At 37.8% G+C, this 13667-nt stretch overlaps 1 protein-coding gene across 6 annotated transcripts in view; it reads right to left on the bottom strand.

Moving 5' to 3' along the window:
- Nucleotides 1–13667, bottom strand: part of SORCS2 (sortilin related VPS10 domain containing receptor 2) — a 559071-nt gene that overhangs the window by 10472 nt on the left and 534932 nt on the right. For 2 of the 6 annotated variants that reach the window (XM_065659847.1, XM_065659855.1), the window contains exons 24-27: nt 12667–12766; nt 11657–11759; nt 2420–2577; nt 184–263 (exon numbers count right to left, since the gene is read on the bottom strand). In XM_065659847.1, the coding sequence (XP_065515919.1) occupies nt 184–263; nt 2420–2577; nt 11657–11759; nt 12667–12766 (441 nt within the window). Of the gene's footprint in view, nt 1–102; nt 264–2419; nt 2578–11656; nt 11760–12666; nt 12767–13667 lie in introns of those variants that run through there. The other 4 variants (XM_065659862.1, XM_065659840.1, XM_065659868.1 and 1 more) reach the window with 4 other exon arrangements.

The following is a 13667-nucleotide window of genomic DNA, read 5'->3' as shown; positions in this document are numbered from 1 at the left end:
ACAGCATACTTTCACGCAAAGCTTTTGCTCATGGTGGTGTGTTTGTGGTGAATTCCTAGGGTTTCTATCCCAGTAACTGAATAAGTTGGTTCTCTTTGTGGCTTAAAAAGGTGTAGTTGTCTCGAGGGGTGCAGGTGAGGGAGGAGAATGGAACCTGAGGCGTCCATTCGACATGCCACTGACCTGGGACTGGACACTGACCGGCATCAGCAATAAGGGAACTCTGTAGCTGTTCAAGTTGCCACTTCTCCCAGAAGGAGTCACTGCAAGGTAATGGTGTTGAGGAGTCCCAAGGTGGGGGTTGCGATAAAGTAGGCAACAATATATAGAAAACAAAAAAAGTGGATGGGTGAGTCTGGGAATACTGTACTGTGGAAATTCAAAAGTCATGAAAAGAGAACAAACAGAAACCCAGGCCTGCAACTCCCTGCTGTGCATGGAGCGGAGGCTGCTACTGACATCTCCCAATAGGGAGGGAGAAAGCTCACCACAACTAGAAAGGATCTCCATAATACAGGAACCTTCTGCAAATAATGTCGTAAACCAGGATTTAATAAAGCAGAGACTACAACACATTTTATTCTCCGGCCAGATAAAATAGAAAAGTATCATTAACAGGAATATTTTCTTGGCAGTACTGAGCAAAACTGAAGCTAGTGGAAAGTATTGCAACTAGCAAAGCAGTACAGCAAGCAGAAGGATAGTTTTATGTATTAAATAAAGTCTTGTGTCTAAAAGCTGTACGGTAGCTGACAATATACGGATGATTATCATCCATAGAAATGAGCTCTTTACATTCTATTGGAAATGCTGCTGGTGCTGACAACCTGGCAGAAGCACAAATAACCTTGAGAACTGCATTTGCTGTAGTAAGTTTCCCAGCAAAAACATCATGATCTTGCACTCTTTAACCCTAATAATGCTCTGCCCAGACAGAAGATTTTTTTTTTTTCTCTCTCTCCAAGTAAGGTGTGCAGGGCAAATAGAGATTATTTCTGAATGCATCACAAATCAGGGCAGCATTTCTTTATTCCAACATCCCAGGCTGCCCTATACAAATAGGCCATAAGGGATTTTCTACCATTAAAAGTAGTTATGCTTCTATACATTACTAGAGGTGTTTGAATGCTCCACTTTAACAGGCATGTCTGCAAGGAATTTTTTAGCATTCAACCTTCTCCTCTAAAGACCTCGGAGATGAGTTGATCGAACAATTTTAACATAGACTTTGCTTTTCCAGGGTTGTTTTTGGAACTAACTCCAGTAAAGTCAGGAGTGCAAACAAGGTCGTCTTGCAAAATCTGAATGAAAAAACAGTGATACTCAAAGGTTGTCAAAGAAAAGATATAAATGCACAAAGCAAAGAAAGAGGCTGGATTCTTTCCACGTGCTCAAAGCTAACACCTCCAAGAACCTAGAAGCAGCACACAGTTCAGCAAATGAAAATAAAGATATCAACAAGAAATATAAACAAGAAACACAAGATAAAGAAATCTCTTTTCTGTTAAAGTTCTGTCCTTCCCCAGGCTACCTCTGGTGCAGCTAAACTGCATCTTTTTTCCATGGGTTCATGAAGACATCACAGTTGCTTGTTACACCATCAATCTACTGCTACAAATCCCAAAGGCTTTGGGTTATCTGATTTATTTTCACAAAATGTGTAGAAATGGAACTGAGGAGCTTTTTCCATTGTCCTACACTTTTCAGACTGTGACCTGAAAGCAATCTGAACACAATGGTAAACTTTACAAGAAATGAACTTTATAGATCAGCACTCCATGTTACATTAAAAATAACCACAGGGTGCCAGGATATATACTTCCACCTGACACTGGAGTAATTCGCACAGGGAGATATTCACCGAAAGTATTGCTCATGGGTTCCTTATGACCATCCCATAAACACTGGAAAGTTACTTAAATTAGCTACATAGGGAAGACTTATGATACTTTTTATACAGGAATAAATGTAACGCTTCTAATAATGAAAACTTTAAATACCACTTTAGTACAATGGCAAATAAAGCAACAGATCTAGATTCAATCAATTTGAAATAATGGAAACCCTGACCCTACAAATCCTTCTAGCCTAGATTACATTTTCCACTAAATCAGGGGATTATTGTTACCTATTATATACTGTTCTATCAAATATAATTTCTCTCTAAAAATGTCTAAATATGTCTCCTAACATGAAAATGTATTATCTGTGTACTCGTCCTCTATATAGCATGTCATTCATACACAGGCCTGTATCACAAGCAAGCCGAAAGAAGGTAACTCCAATAATCCTTTGTTAGTGGTGTACTATTTGCTTCTTCCTGAGACTGAGTAGAAAATGAAAGAAAAGCTAAAATGAAAGCAAATATCAATTAAAAATCAATTACTTATGAAAATTTATAAACTAAAAATGAAGTTACCTCTTGCGTTACCTAGTGTTTGCGAGTCCAGGTCATCATCAATAAACTCCTCACCCTGGATGATGTTCTGCGTGTCCTCACTATGATTAACAGGGCTTGTCATTTCCTGCTCTTTCTCGTTGTGCATCTGGGCATAGACATTTCTGCCTGGCAGTTTCCTATATCAGACAAGGAGAAAAAGTCTTGTGATGGAGTTCCCTTGTGTTGCACACATGCTGGTATCAGAGCAGAGCTTCAGCAGACCAAAAGTGTTCCAGAATCACAAACTAGCACCAATCCCACCCTCCTTGGTTTTGTGCTCACAACCTAAACTTACCGACTCCTTATTCTCAGTCAGTTTTAACTGTGTTATCGGAATGTTCATACCTACATAATAATTAAGCATCAATTTCTAACAATGAACAATAATCCAAAAATATTACTATAACCACAGAGAAACTATTTTAAGAACTCAAGCAATAAAAATATAAAACAGGTATTCATTCCTGTTTCCAGGTGTCTTTGCAAACATCAAGCTAGGTCACAATCATCACCACATCTCCCTGGTGAGGTGGGCTGATGCTGAAGTGTGAACACATCGAATAGCATTCTCATGCTCCATCAGGGCTGAGGAGAGGAAGCAGGAGAAATCCAGGAGGCAGGGAATCAAAAGGGAGCAGAGAGTGAAGAACCAGGAGGCCAGGACCAAGGCGTAAGGAGGCAAACAGGCAGCGGTCAGGGCACGTAAGAAGACAGGGGAGGGTATAGAAGTTAAGCAGGCAGCACTGAAGGAGACAGAGTGTAAAGTTTGGCCCAGGACTACAGGAAACTGATGAATTAGACAAAACTCTCTATAGCAGACAGCATTTAATGAATTTGTTCATTCTGATTTGAATCTAGAAAACCAAAGAGCATGTAATTAAATGGCTCTATCAGCTCTAATGAACAATTAGCACTATGTCCGAGATTGGGAGCCTTAAGTCTTAGTACTGATAAAGACTTCTTAACTAGATTAACTTACTAAATTAGACTTTGTAAAATCAAATGGAATAATCAGGGACTTCTAACTGTGCAACAGAATTTATGGTTTAAACATTTCTTGAGAGCCATACCCTTTGCTGTAGCTGCATTCACGTGCGGTCTGCCTGAGCACATAAGGACATCCTCTCCCAGGCACCAAGCAGACACTTCTGATTAGGGAGGGAGTTGCAGGCTGTACACTGCAAGAAGCAGCTCGACAGCTTGACCAGCATGACAGCAGATCATGGCTGTCAAAATCTGTGCTTAAACACAGATTATTGCAAGGGGTAGACAATGAGAAAACAGAAAACGTGGTTGAATTGCTGAGATTAAGCTGTGGTTTCTGCTGAGCTACTTTAGACACCGAGAAAATAGAAAAAAGTGACACTAATTTGTAGGCATGTCTCTAAAAACCAACCATCTCCTGCTCCATATTCTGGCAGCAGTTTGAAAGCTGGATAAATACACAGGTTGCTCTGTTTTCTCAAGGCTTTTGAAGATGACCTGTCTTTAAATGTCATTTCAGAAGAAAGGTTCTTTATCAGGTGGCACCATTTTAGTTTGAGATAAAAGTTACTGCAGCATACCAGTTTGAACAGCACCTTCCATGGCATCAGAATACTTATCATAAATCAAAATTGCTAAGACATGAAAGACAACTGAACTAGATCTCCTGCCTTTATTCTGAACTATCCAAGGGATTAATTGCATACTGCGTACCTATATGTGTACACACACAGAGATCTATATAGGTATGTGTATACGAACACACAAAAAATTATATTTATGTATATTTCTGCATCTCTGTGAGCTGAGAGTAAATAAAGTACTAACCAAATACAAAGGAGAAGGATGCAAACAAGGTCTAACACCACAACACTGTGCTATTATGACCACTTCAGGAGTTTCCTCGAACACAAACATACACATAAAGCCAAGCCCTGCATCACTCTCCCCCTACTAATGGGATGAAAAAAGCCACGATGAAAAGGGGAAGGACATTCCTTGTTACCAAAACAAATACATTAGGTAATTAATTTTGATTTTTTTCTCTAGGGCCAGTAACTCCAGACTGTTTTAATGTGTTTGCTAATGAAACTGGTCATGTGGAAAACACTATCCCTCTCAATCAGACCTGCATCAAACCTGTCAAATTGCTCACTTTCAGTCCACCGCTGAATGCCTAAGGGAAATAAACCCCAGAAGAATGTCTTTGCAACACATCTGCAGAATTAGCACATATGTTTCTGCAATAATTAGGGAACCTTCTCAAAACTTCTGACAGACTGTGGCATCATCAGTGGCATCATCAAAATATTTTTGACACAATAAATGTTACCCATCTTGAACCCATATGGCACATCAGACCTCTGCAGTTAAGCAAAGGGAACAGAGCTGATAGTCTAATTGTTGTCTGCCCAGCCTGAAGAGACTGTCTGAAACCAGCTCAACAAGGTGTGTCCTTTAGGGTAAATCTTGAGGCTTCAACTCATGTGTTTGGTAAGACTTACTAGTTAGAGACCACACACTCACAACACATACTATTAAATGCATTAAGGAGCTCCTAAAGGAAGAAATCTCACAAGTTCACAAATAACCATTAAACACATTGTTGTTAAGAGTGTTGGAAGAAGCCTTGCGTGAGACGGTTTAGCGTGAGGTGTCCCTGCCCATGGCAGGGGGTTGGAACTAGGTGATCTTGAGGTCCTTTCCAACCCTAACTATTATATGATTCTATGATTCTAAGAGCACTTCTGTAGGAACTACGGGTAAAAGGAGTAGAGGCATAAGCTTTTATTTCTCACTCACCTAAACTGTGTGAGCCCAATCCTGCTAAGTATAGATCCTCCAAGGAAGGCAATAAAGTTGAGATAATCAGTGACTCTCCCACACTTTTCTTTGTTCCTCACAGATACAGAGGAAAGCATCTTATATTGTAACACAGAGCATGAATGGGAAGAAGGAGAGAATCACAGGTCTTGTGCTTATACTGTAGGCATTTGACCTTTTATACACTATAAAGATCTCTACGTGTTTCATATGGTTCAGTTTTACACGCAAGAGACCCAACCAGATTGAAGAAAATGATAGTCCAAGCCTTTCCAAGAGGTGTTTTAAACACATGTGCCAGATGTTCTGCTTATAAGGGACAACAGCACTGTGGAATGAATCAGGATGTGGATACCGAATCCTTGCTAAGATGGGCCTGACTCGAGATCTATTTTCAGTTGCCTCTCACTGCTCTAATATGTAGGAAAGAAGCTGCTACCTCTAATTACACAGAGAGAAACTCTTGTGAACCCTGATGTGCATTCTCTTCTTAAGGAAGCAATGTAACTGTTTGAAGTAGGCAGAGCTGAAATGCTTGGGTCTACATAAAAGACTACTGTGAAAACATGACAAGACATGAAATTTGACCCAAGAGAGTTATATCACCAATATGAAAATTGAAAGCACATTTATAAGTACAGAGAAAAAGATTATGCAATAGATTCTTTTGGGGGTTTACTCTTCAGCTGCAAAATGCATGTGCTCCACATCCATCACTGGAGGCAATTACCTCTGCTGAGCAGCACTCTATGGTTTACATTTTTAGATTCTTTTGTTTTCTCTGTAGCATTTTATTTCAATCATGAAGAAGAAGAAATATTCACGCCTGCTCTGAGGACCATAAAAATATGTACTGGAGACTTCATTCTGCACAGAAATACTATTGAACATCACAGCACATGGCTTTCACCAAGCTCTTCAGGTCTTACACCTTTTAGAAGATATTCCAGAAAGGTCTTTTTCTTATCTTCCTGATATTCACAAATTCTAATCAGTTCATACCTGAAACTATTTGCACTTAAAAATGTTCAGCAGTAAGGAACAGCAGGAGGGAGATGAGATATTGATTCCCACCCGTTTAAACTCTCTAGTTTATTTGGCTTTCAGTTCCTTCCTTGTGGAGCCAATATTCATTGGCCTTTATGGAACTTCATTCATTTTCCAGGGGCTTGATTAAGATTCTGCTTAGTATAAAAAAATAAAAAAAAAATAAAAAAAAAAAAAGGAACATATTCACATGGCAAAGGACATGGAATGATGTAGCATTCTCTTGGAATTTATATAAAACTAACAATAATAATCTATTAAATAGAATACTTTATTGTGGTGCTGGCTTTATTATGCTTGGATTAATGTTCAGATGACTTACTTCTTTGTGCTTTAAGGCACTTCTGATTTACTTGCCTCTTTCATTTCAGAAATCTTTTCTACATGCTATTACTTTGATTTTTGAGGAAGTTTTTATGAAATATTACGGATCATTAAATTAGTGCCTTTTTTTATAACTAAATGACATGGACTGGGACTAAACTTGCTCTCATGGAATATAAAAGTAGTATAAGCAAGGTGGGTAAAATGATAGCTTTTCAGAGACTGAAAACAAGACAGTAAGTCAATGAGGCAGAAAGATAACACAGTTCTGCTCCAGATTGTGGAAATGACCAGGGAAGGGGTTCATTTACCAAAAGTGACACTTAACAGTAGTGAGGGAAAAAAGAATACACACAGAATGGTATAAATTTGGCTGAAGTAGATTCATGGTGATTTGTAAAAACAATGCATGCAGCTTGAAGTACACTGGCAGTAGTCTGCATACAAATTAAAAGTTGAAGATTTTCATACTCTTTTAGAGAACCAAATTTGCTACTATTAACCAGCTAAAATACCTAAGCAGAAAAGCCAACTATTTGTTCTGGTTTGGCTACCCTAATATCCTGTTGTTATATAGATGTAAAAAATAAGAAAAGGATTTCAGATCCATGATGATTACATGGCAGCTTTGATGTGGCTAAAATGCACTTTTCCTTCCCTCCACTTTGCCTAGTACAGACAGTGTTATTTGCCTTCTCTATACTGTTGCCCAGCACCGCACTCCATAGAAGTTTGCTGTGAAAGGATAAAGAAATCTTTTCTGGATGGCAACTTGAAACCCACAAAAAATACAAACATTTTTTCAAAGGGAATAGAAGAAGTGTGTTTTTCCTGAACCTAATTTAGTAAAGATGGTATGGTATAGAAAAAATATATGAAAGTCCCAGATCTGCATTAAAAAACAGACCTGACTTCTCAAATATATTTTCCAGCTGCTTCATATTGTTCTGGTCAAAAGAAACAGCTCTAGTCCATTTTACCTGGATGCTTAAACTACTGAAGCATACTAGTGAGTACTGTAACATATTGTTTGCTTGAGGCATCAGATTGGTGATTTCCATCCTCAAAAAATAAGAGCAAAGAAAAGGCACATTATTCTTGGCTTGCCAGCCATCCATGTTCATTGTCTGCACTGTGTCCTGTGCCACAGCCACAGTCAGTTTTAGCAGTTGTGATACTGCCTCTCCTTGCTCCCATGCTGAATATTCCACCCCCCCACCCTCCCAAATGTAACTAAACTAATCTTTGTTCATTTGTGGCATACAACCAGAATTAGTCTTTAAAACCATCAGCACTTACCATTTAGCATTTACTTTTCATTTACTACGTAAGCATAGCCTTAATCTGAATTGTTTACCTACTCTGATCACAGAGGATCGAAACCCTGCATATCTCAATACTTTCTGGCTTTCTAATTTTGTTTTTGTCTACAGCAACCAATCACTCTCTGGATTGCCAGGACTCGCTCTATGAGCTCCCAGGACTCCAGCACCAGTTTTTCAAGCATATGTTCCTGGTGATAAGTGGCTGGATGCACAAACACACCATTAGATAAAGTAGAGGCAGGGAGATGAAATGATAAATGTTCACTATTTTACTGCATATAAGAACGCAGGACAGCAGTATTCCTAGTCAGTGTTTAATTATTTGGGATTAGGGCATATCAGAACCAATGTAATTTACAGTCACCTATCATTACTAGACAGCCATGACAGCTCTGCTTATCCAGCAGACCCTACAATTTTAGTTCTGATTAGTAAGAAATGACAAAATTTTAATCTTTTCTTTAAAATGGGAATTCCTTCAGGAGTGATGAGACAGTGCTGGTTTTTACTATGCACATAACTAATCGGCCCAAATCCCACCACCTCTATATGAATCTGCCTTTGTCTTCCCTCTACCCTCCCTACTTAATTAGATAAAATACTCTCTTTGTTTTCTGCATACGAGGCACCTGACATATAATTTTATGCAGGGTTGTTATTTTTAGATTACTGCTTCCCCAAAAACTAATTTTGGGAGATTTACTTCTTGTGAGGGACACTGTTTTTTAGTGCTGGGTACTGCAGTTTTCAGAAAATGAGAAATTAAACAGGAGCAGGAAGTTTCATCAGAGAGGTCCTGATTGCCCTGAAAGATTCATAAAAAAGAATTATTAGATTAGTCCCTGATACCTTGTCAACACTGTCTTTCATCTTGCAATTCTGCGTGATAAATTAGTGTAAATTAAGCCTCTTGCTAGGGGACAGGAACCAATCCCTGGCACTCCAGAACCATTAGGCAGTTTGAGCAGGTTTCTCCTTTTTCTATTGAAGCTGTACTATGGTCTATACAGAAGTTTATTATTTTCTCTTTACTTTTCACCTGACTGTGCCTCGACTCACTGCAAAAAGATTAAATGCTCTCACAGATGAAGCTGTAACCTCCCTGTCAATGCAGTCACCATCTTAACCTCAACCCCGTCTTTCTGTCTTGCATCTTTCCAGGTATCAAACAATCTTAAGACCGGTCTTCTAGGCCAGAAAAGAGAGAGAAATAGAGAGAAAATAGTCCAAGGCATGTCAATACAATCTTTTGCAAACCAACTGCTTTGCCTGTGCCCCAATGCCATCTGCATGTCCTGTAGACCCAATCAGTGTAGTAATAAAACTAAAGATTTCTCTGACTTGAAGGAAAAAAAGAAAGCTTTAACCCTTTTCTGAAGGGAGTATCCAACTTACATAAGTAAGAGGAAAGCACAAGCAAATGTCTTCCATCTTCTACTTAATTTTGTGAATCATACATAAAAGTTATGGACATTATTAACATTTCAACACCTTATACATGCCTGTAAGTGGAAATAACTCATTTTTATATTTGCGTGTGTTGTCTGAGTTACCACAGAGCCCAGTAAATGTTGTTCTGCTGAAATTATATTCTAAAATGGAACAATTTTTGTTGCCGATGGCATTCTTTCAGCAAATTAATTTTTAATATACAGGCATATAATACTGACAAGCTGCCTTTGTGCATTACAACTTGCAACCTTTGTATCTATAAAGGACACTCAATTTCATAGCCTCAGTCCCTACGGATGAGTTTGTAAACTTACATACTCACTGTACTGACTTTAAAGGAACTCTGCTCACAAGTAAGCACTCCATGGGGATCCAGCAATGAAACATCCATCTTTATAAACACAGGAAAGACTTTTTTGAAGGGATTAAAGACTTGGGTGGGAGAGGAGTTCACAGGGAGCACACGGGGGAAATTGATTTTTCAAACGCAGCACCAATCAGGCGCTCAATATTCTTTGAAGATCAAATTGCAAATAAAGGATGCAACAAGAACAACAAAAATTGTCATCTTGGAAAAGATGAGCAGGAATATCTGAAAATAATTCTGTCAAATATCTCAGAAACAGATAAGAAATGGACTAAAATTGAATACTACTGCACAGTCATTCATCAATGCCAACTGCAGTTTTCAGGCTACTGATAAACATTTGAATAACTCTCACGATTCTCCTCACTCGCATCTAAATTGAACCCCCACAAAATTTAAATGCAAATGATTTTCACAGATTACATATAGAATTGTGAGAGACATTAAAGCTTGCAATTTGCAAATTGTACTATAGTTTCCTCCTTAGTAAAAGCTCTATTTATAAAGCAATGGTTCATTGAGCATTTTAGAAAGAACTCAAGGAACATAATTTTTTTCCTCCTTTCTTGAATATTTCATACTTCTTTTGCCATGCAGTAATTGTGTCTGTAATTTAATTGCTCTCATTTAAGAGCTAATAAAAGATATAAATCATACAGCTTTTGAAAGATATCACAAGCAAGTTTTATGATCGCACACTACAAACAGCAAATCCTCCATCTATTGCTACTGAAATAATATAATTACACCACATCAACCATTTTTATACTTTTCCTTGCTGCAGGCACCTAGAATAGTAAAATGGAATTTTATTCAGCTGTAGACAGCTTGACAGTCTGCGCTTTGTCCTTTAAAGAAATCAGCTAGTATGAGCAATAAGAAACTTAGCTATTGCAGTGGAAAATGAAGAGATCCTTAGCAAAAAGGGGGGCTCTATATTGACTTAGTAACTATCTAAACAAACTTATTTAAATGTTACCTACACTTACTGCTATCACAAACTCAGTGCTGAACCCATTTCTACAATTTACATTTCTTTCACATAAAAATCAATCTTTAAAAAATGAGACAAATCAGGAATCCTCACTGAGTAAGGACATCAGGATTTGATGATGATGAAGACTCGTTTTTAGTATGCTTAAACTCAAGAACTTCTAAGTGCACCAGAGATACAAAAATACCAAGAGCACAGCCAATGATAACACAGACTCATGAACAAGAACAAAATCCTTTAAATTGCCTAGCACCCTTGTAGCTCTGATTAAAATCAGTTGCAGACTAGAGATATATTGGATTGTCAAAGGCTGGCATGGCATCCCTTGCCAGTTTTGAGAATATGTCTTACATAAAGTCCAGCTCCAGAATTATTTCTCACCCTCAACAAACTTTAGTGTCAAATTAATGCTAATCTATTTCTGTCAGTCATTCGATATGGCATTGCCCCAGCAATTAAAATGTAATGTGTGCAAAGAGAAACTCCAGAGCACTACACATTTTGATAAAGCTACCTTTTTAAGCAAATCAGCATTGCAGATGCATTCCTTGTCCCGAAAGCTTTAGTTTATTCATAACTGCTAGGAGTATTGAGGTAGGAATTAATCAGGAATAATATTTTAGCTCAGCTCTGTTTCTTGATGATATTATTTAGACAAGCTGAACAAACTCTACATAGTTCCCATATTGCTGCTATTTATCTTGGAACACAGCAAGTGAAAGCAAGCATCAGTACAGGACCTTGGTGCCTGAAAAGTTTGGAAAAAACATGATTTTCAAAGCAGTGGACTTTTTGCAACTCTTCAAGGACCCTTTTCAAATAACAAACAAACTGTTTTGCTGATTTGTGGATAATCCTAATTCTTAAAGTGTGTATGCTGTTGATTAAGGTTTACTTGCCTTTTGAACTTGTAGAGGATGAAAGCCCCAACTGCAACTAGACAGATAACAAAGAGAATCACAATAGCCCAGTAGCCACTGCCTCCTCCAATCCTCTGAGAGTCTGAAATACAAAACAAAACAACAGCTTAGCATGTCTTCTCTCAGATCACTCACATTCTTGGGCTTTCTTTTCTATTTAATTGGCAGGGCAAAAACATTTGTTGCTATTTGTGTACGTCCTTTTTACTACATCTGTACCCTCTTCAAGAAGGCAACAACACAAAATTAATTGGTGACTTGTGACTGAAGGACAGAGGACCAATTAAAAACAAATACAAGCAAAACCAAAGCCAAAACAAAACACAACAAACAACTCTGAAGATTTAATTATTTGCATACTCAGTGGGTCTTTTTCTCAGAACCTAAAGTTATCATAGGAAATGATCACATACCCTGAAGTATATGTGTTACAAAAGCAGGGCTGTATTAATGTCACAGAAGGAAAAAATAAGGCTCTGAACAATTAATTCATCAAGGTCCCACAGTGGTAAAGGCTGAAACAAACATGGGCTTCTTTCAATCCCAGCCTTTTATGCTGGCTAACGAATGTTAGCCCTTTAAACCAGATGAGGTACTACAGCAAGATTGTAGCACAATTCCACATTAGTGACGAGATAAAAGAGCTTTGTCTTCTAGAGGGAGCTGAGAGATAAAATATCGTACCCATATTTACATAAATTGGTTGTGGTAAGCTAAGCTGTTCTCCCACAGCATACTGAAATAATAAAGAAGGATATATTATGGGAGATGATACACAAACAAAAATTATGAAACTCTATATATTACATATATAGACATATTTACATGTATGTACACATATTTATGCGTGCATCTATATGTAACAAATATGAAGTAAGTATATATGTATGTAGACATATATATTGATATGAAGATTTCCTCCTTAACTTATTAGAACCGAAACAGGCATCCAAAGGTTGTTCTGTTGGGAGCTTTGTGTATATATTTACCTGAACTGGAGTCAGCTAAAGTCACTAAGACCCAGTATCCTCCCCTCAGAAAGAAACTGATGTTGTGTGCATTCAAGGCCTGCTTTATAGCTGCTATTCTCTGAAAATACAACAGAGAGAATGTCAGACATCTTGCACTATGTTCCACTCTGAGTCACTCAATGTTCTAAAAAGGAAAACCCCTGGTTCATTAAATGGTAAGAAATTCAAAAAGCATTTGTCAACAGTGAGCTGAAATCTTACAGAAATTCAGTGTTTAAAAATCATGCCAAACTCTACAAGCCGTGAAAGCTGATTTATAGATAAATCTATCTTTCTGCTTACACCAAAGCCTTTACATTTACCCAGTATGTGACAGATAGCACACCATTTGCACACGCTATTTGGTTTACCTGGTCATAACTCACACCACGCATAATTCATATTAAAACTCCTCCATTCTTCTAACCTCTCAGAAGAAAACCTGCAATGTCACTTCTATTTCTTGCTGTGAAAAGTAACTGCTATTTGATAATGAGCTACATGTCATAATTTTCCTCACTTCCTTACCTATAATGGTAGGGAATCCATTTATACCTAATTTCAAACAATACTCTGTAGAAATATATACATCCATCCATGTGGAAAAAATCAGGATTCTTCCTATTTTTCTCCAGTGGATAGATAGTAAAATATGGTCTCTCACATTTTTATGGAGCAGAACCATTAAATATACTATCATATCCTAACCCCAGATGACAAATCGTCTGAATATTCCCTTCTACTTGCTTGTGCCTTCAACATGGGTAATTTTCTAAAAGATCAAAGCTAGTTTTATACTCTATACCTTATAATTTAGGACATGACTTCACACAGGATGCCAAATTAGAAATATGCTTTATATCCATGAAAGCTCCATGAGTAACTTCTTTTATGATATTATCAATTATGGTGCTCATCTTTGACAAGCCTTTGCATATAATAGATAGAAATCCCTGTAGTCTCTCTTGTTATGGTCATAG

The sequence above is a fragment of the Lathamus discolor genome, chromosome 1 (genome assembly GCF_037157495.1).
Source record: "Lathamus discolor isolate bLatDis1 chromosome 1, bLatDis1.hap1, whole genome shotgun sequence".
In the NCBI taxonomy this organism is placed as follows: Eukaryota; Metazoa; Chordata; class Aves; order Psittaciformes; family Psittacidae; genus Lathamus; species Lathamus discolor.
Note: the sequence above shows the minus strand (reverse complement) of the source record. Positions and strands in the feature narration are given on the sequence as shown.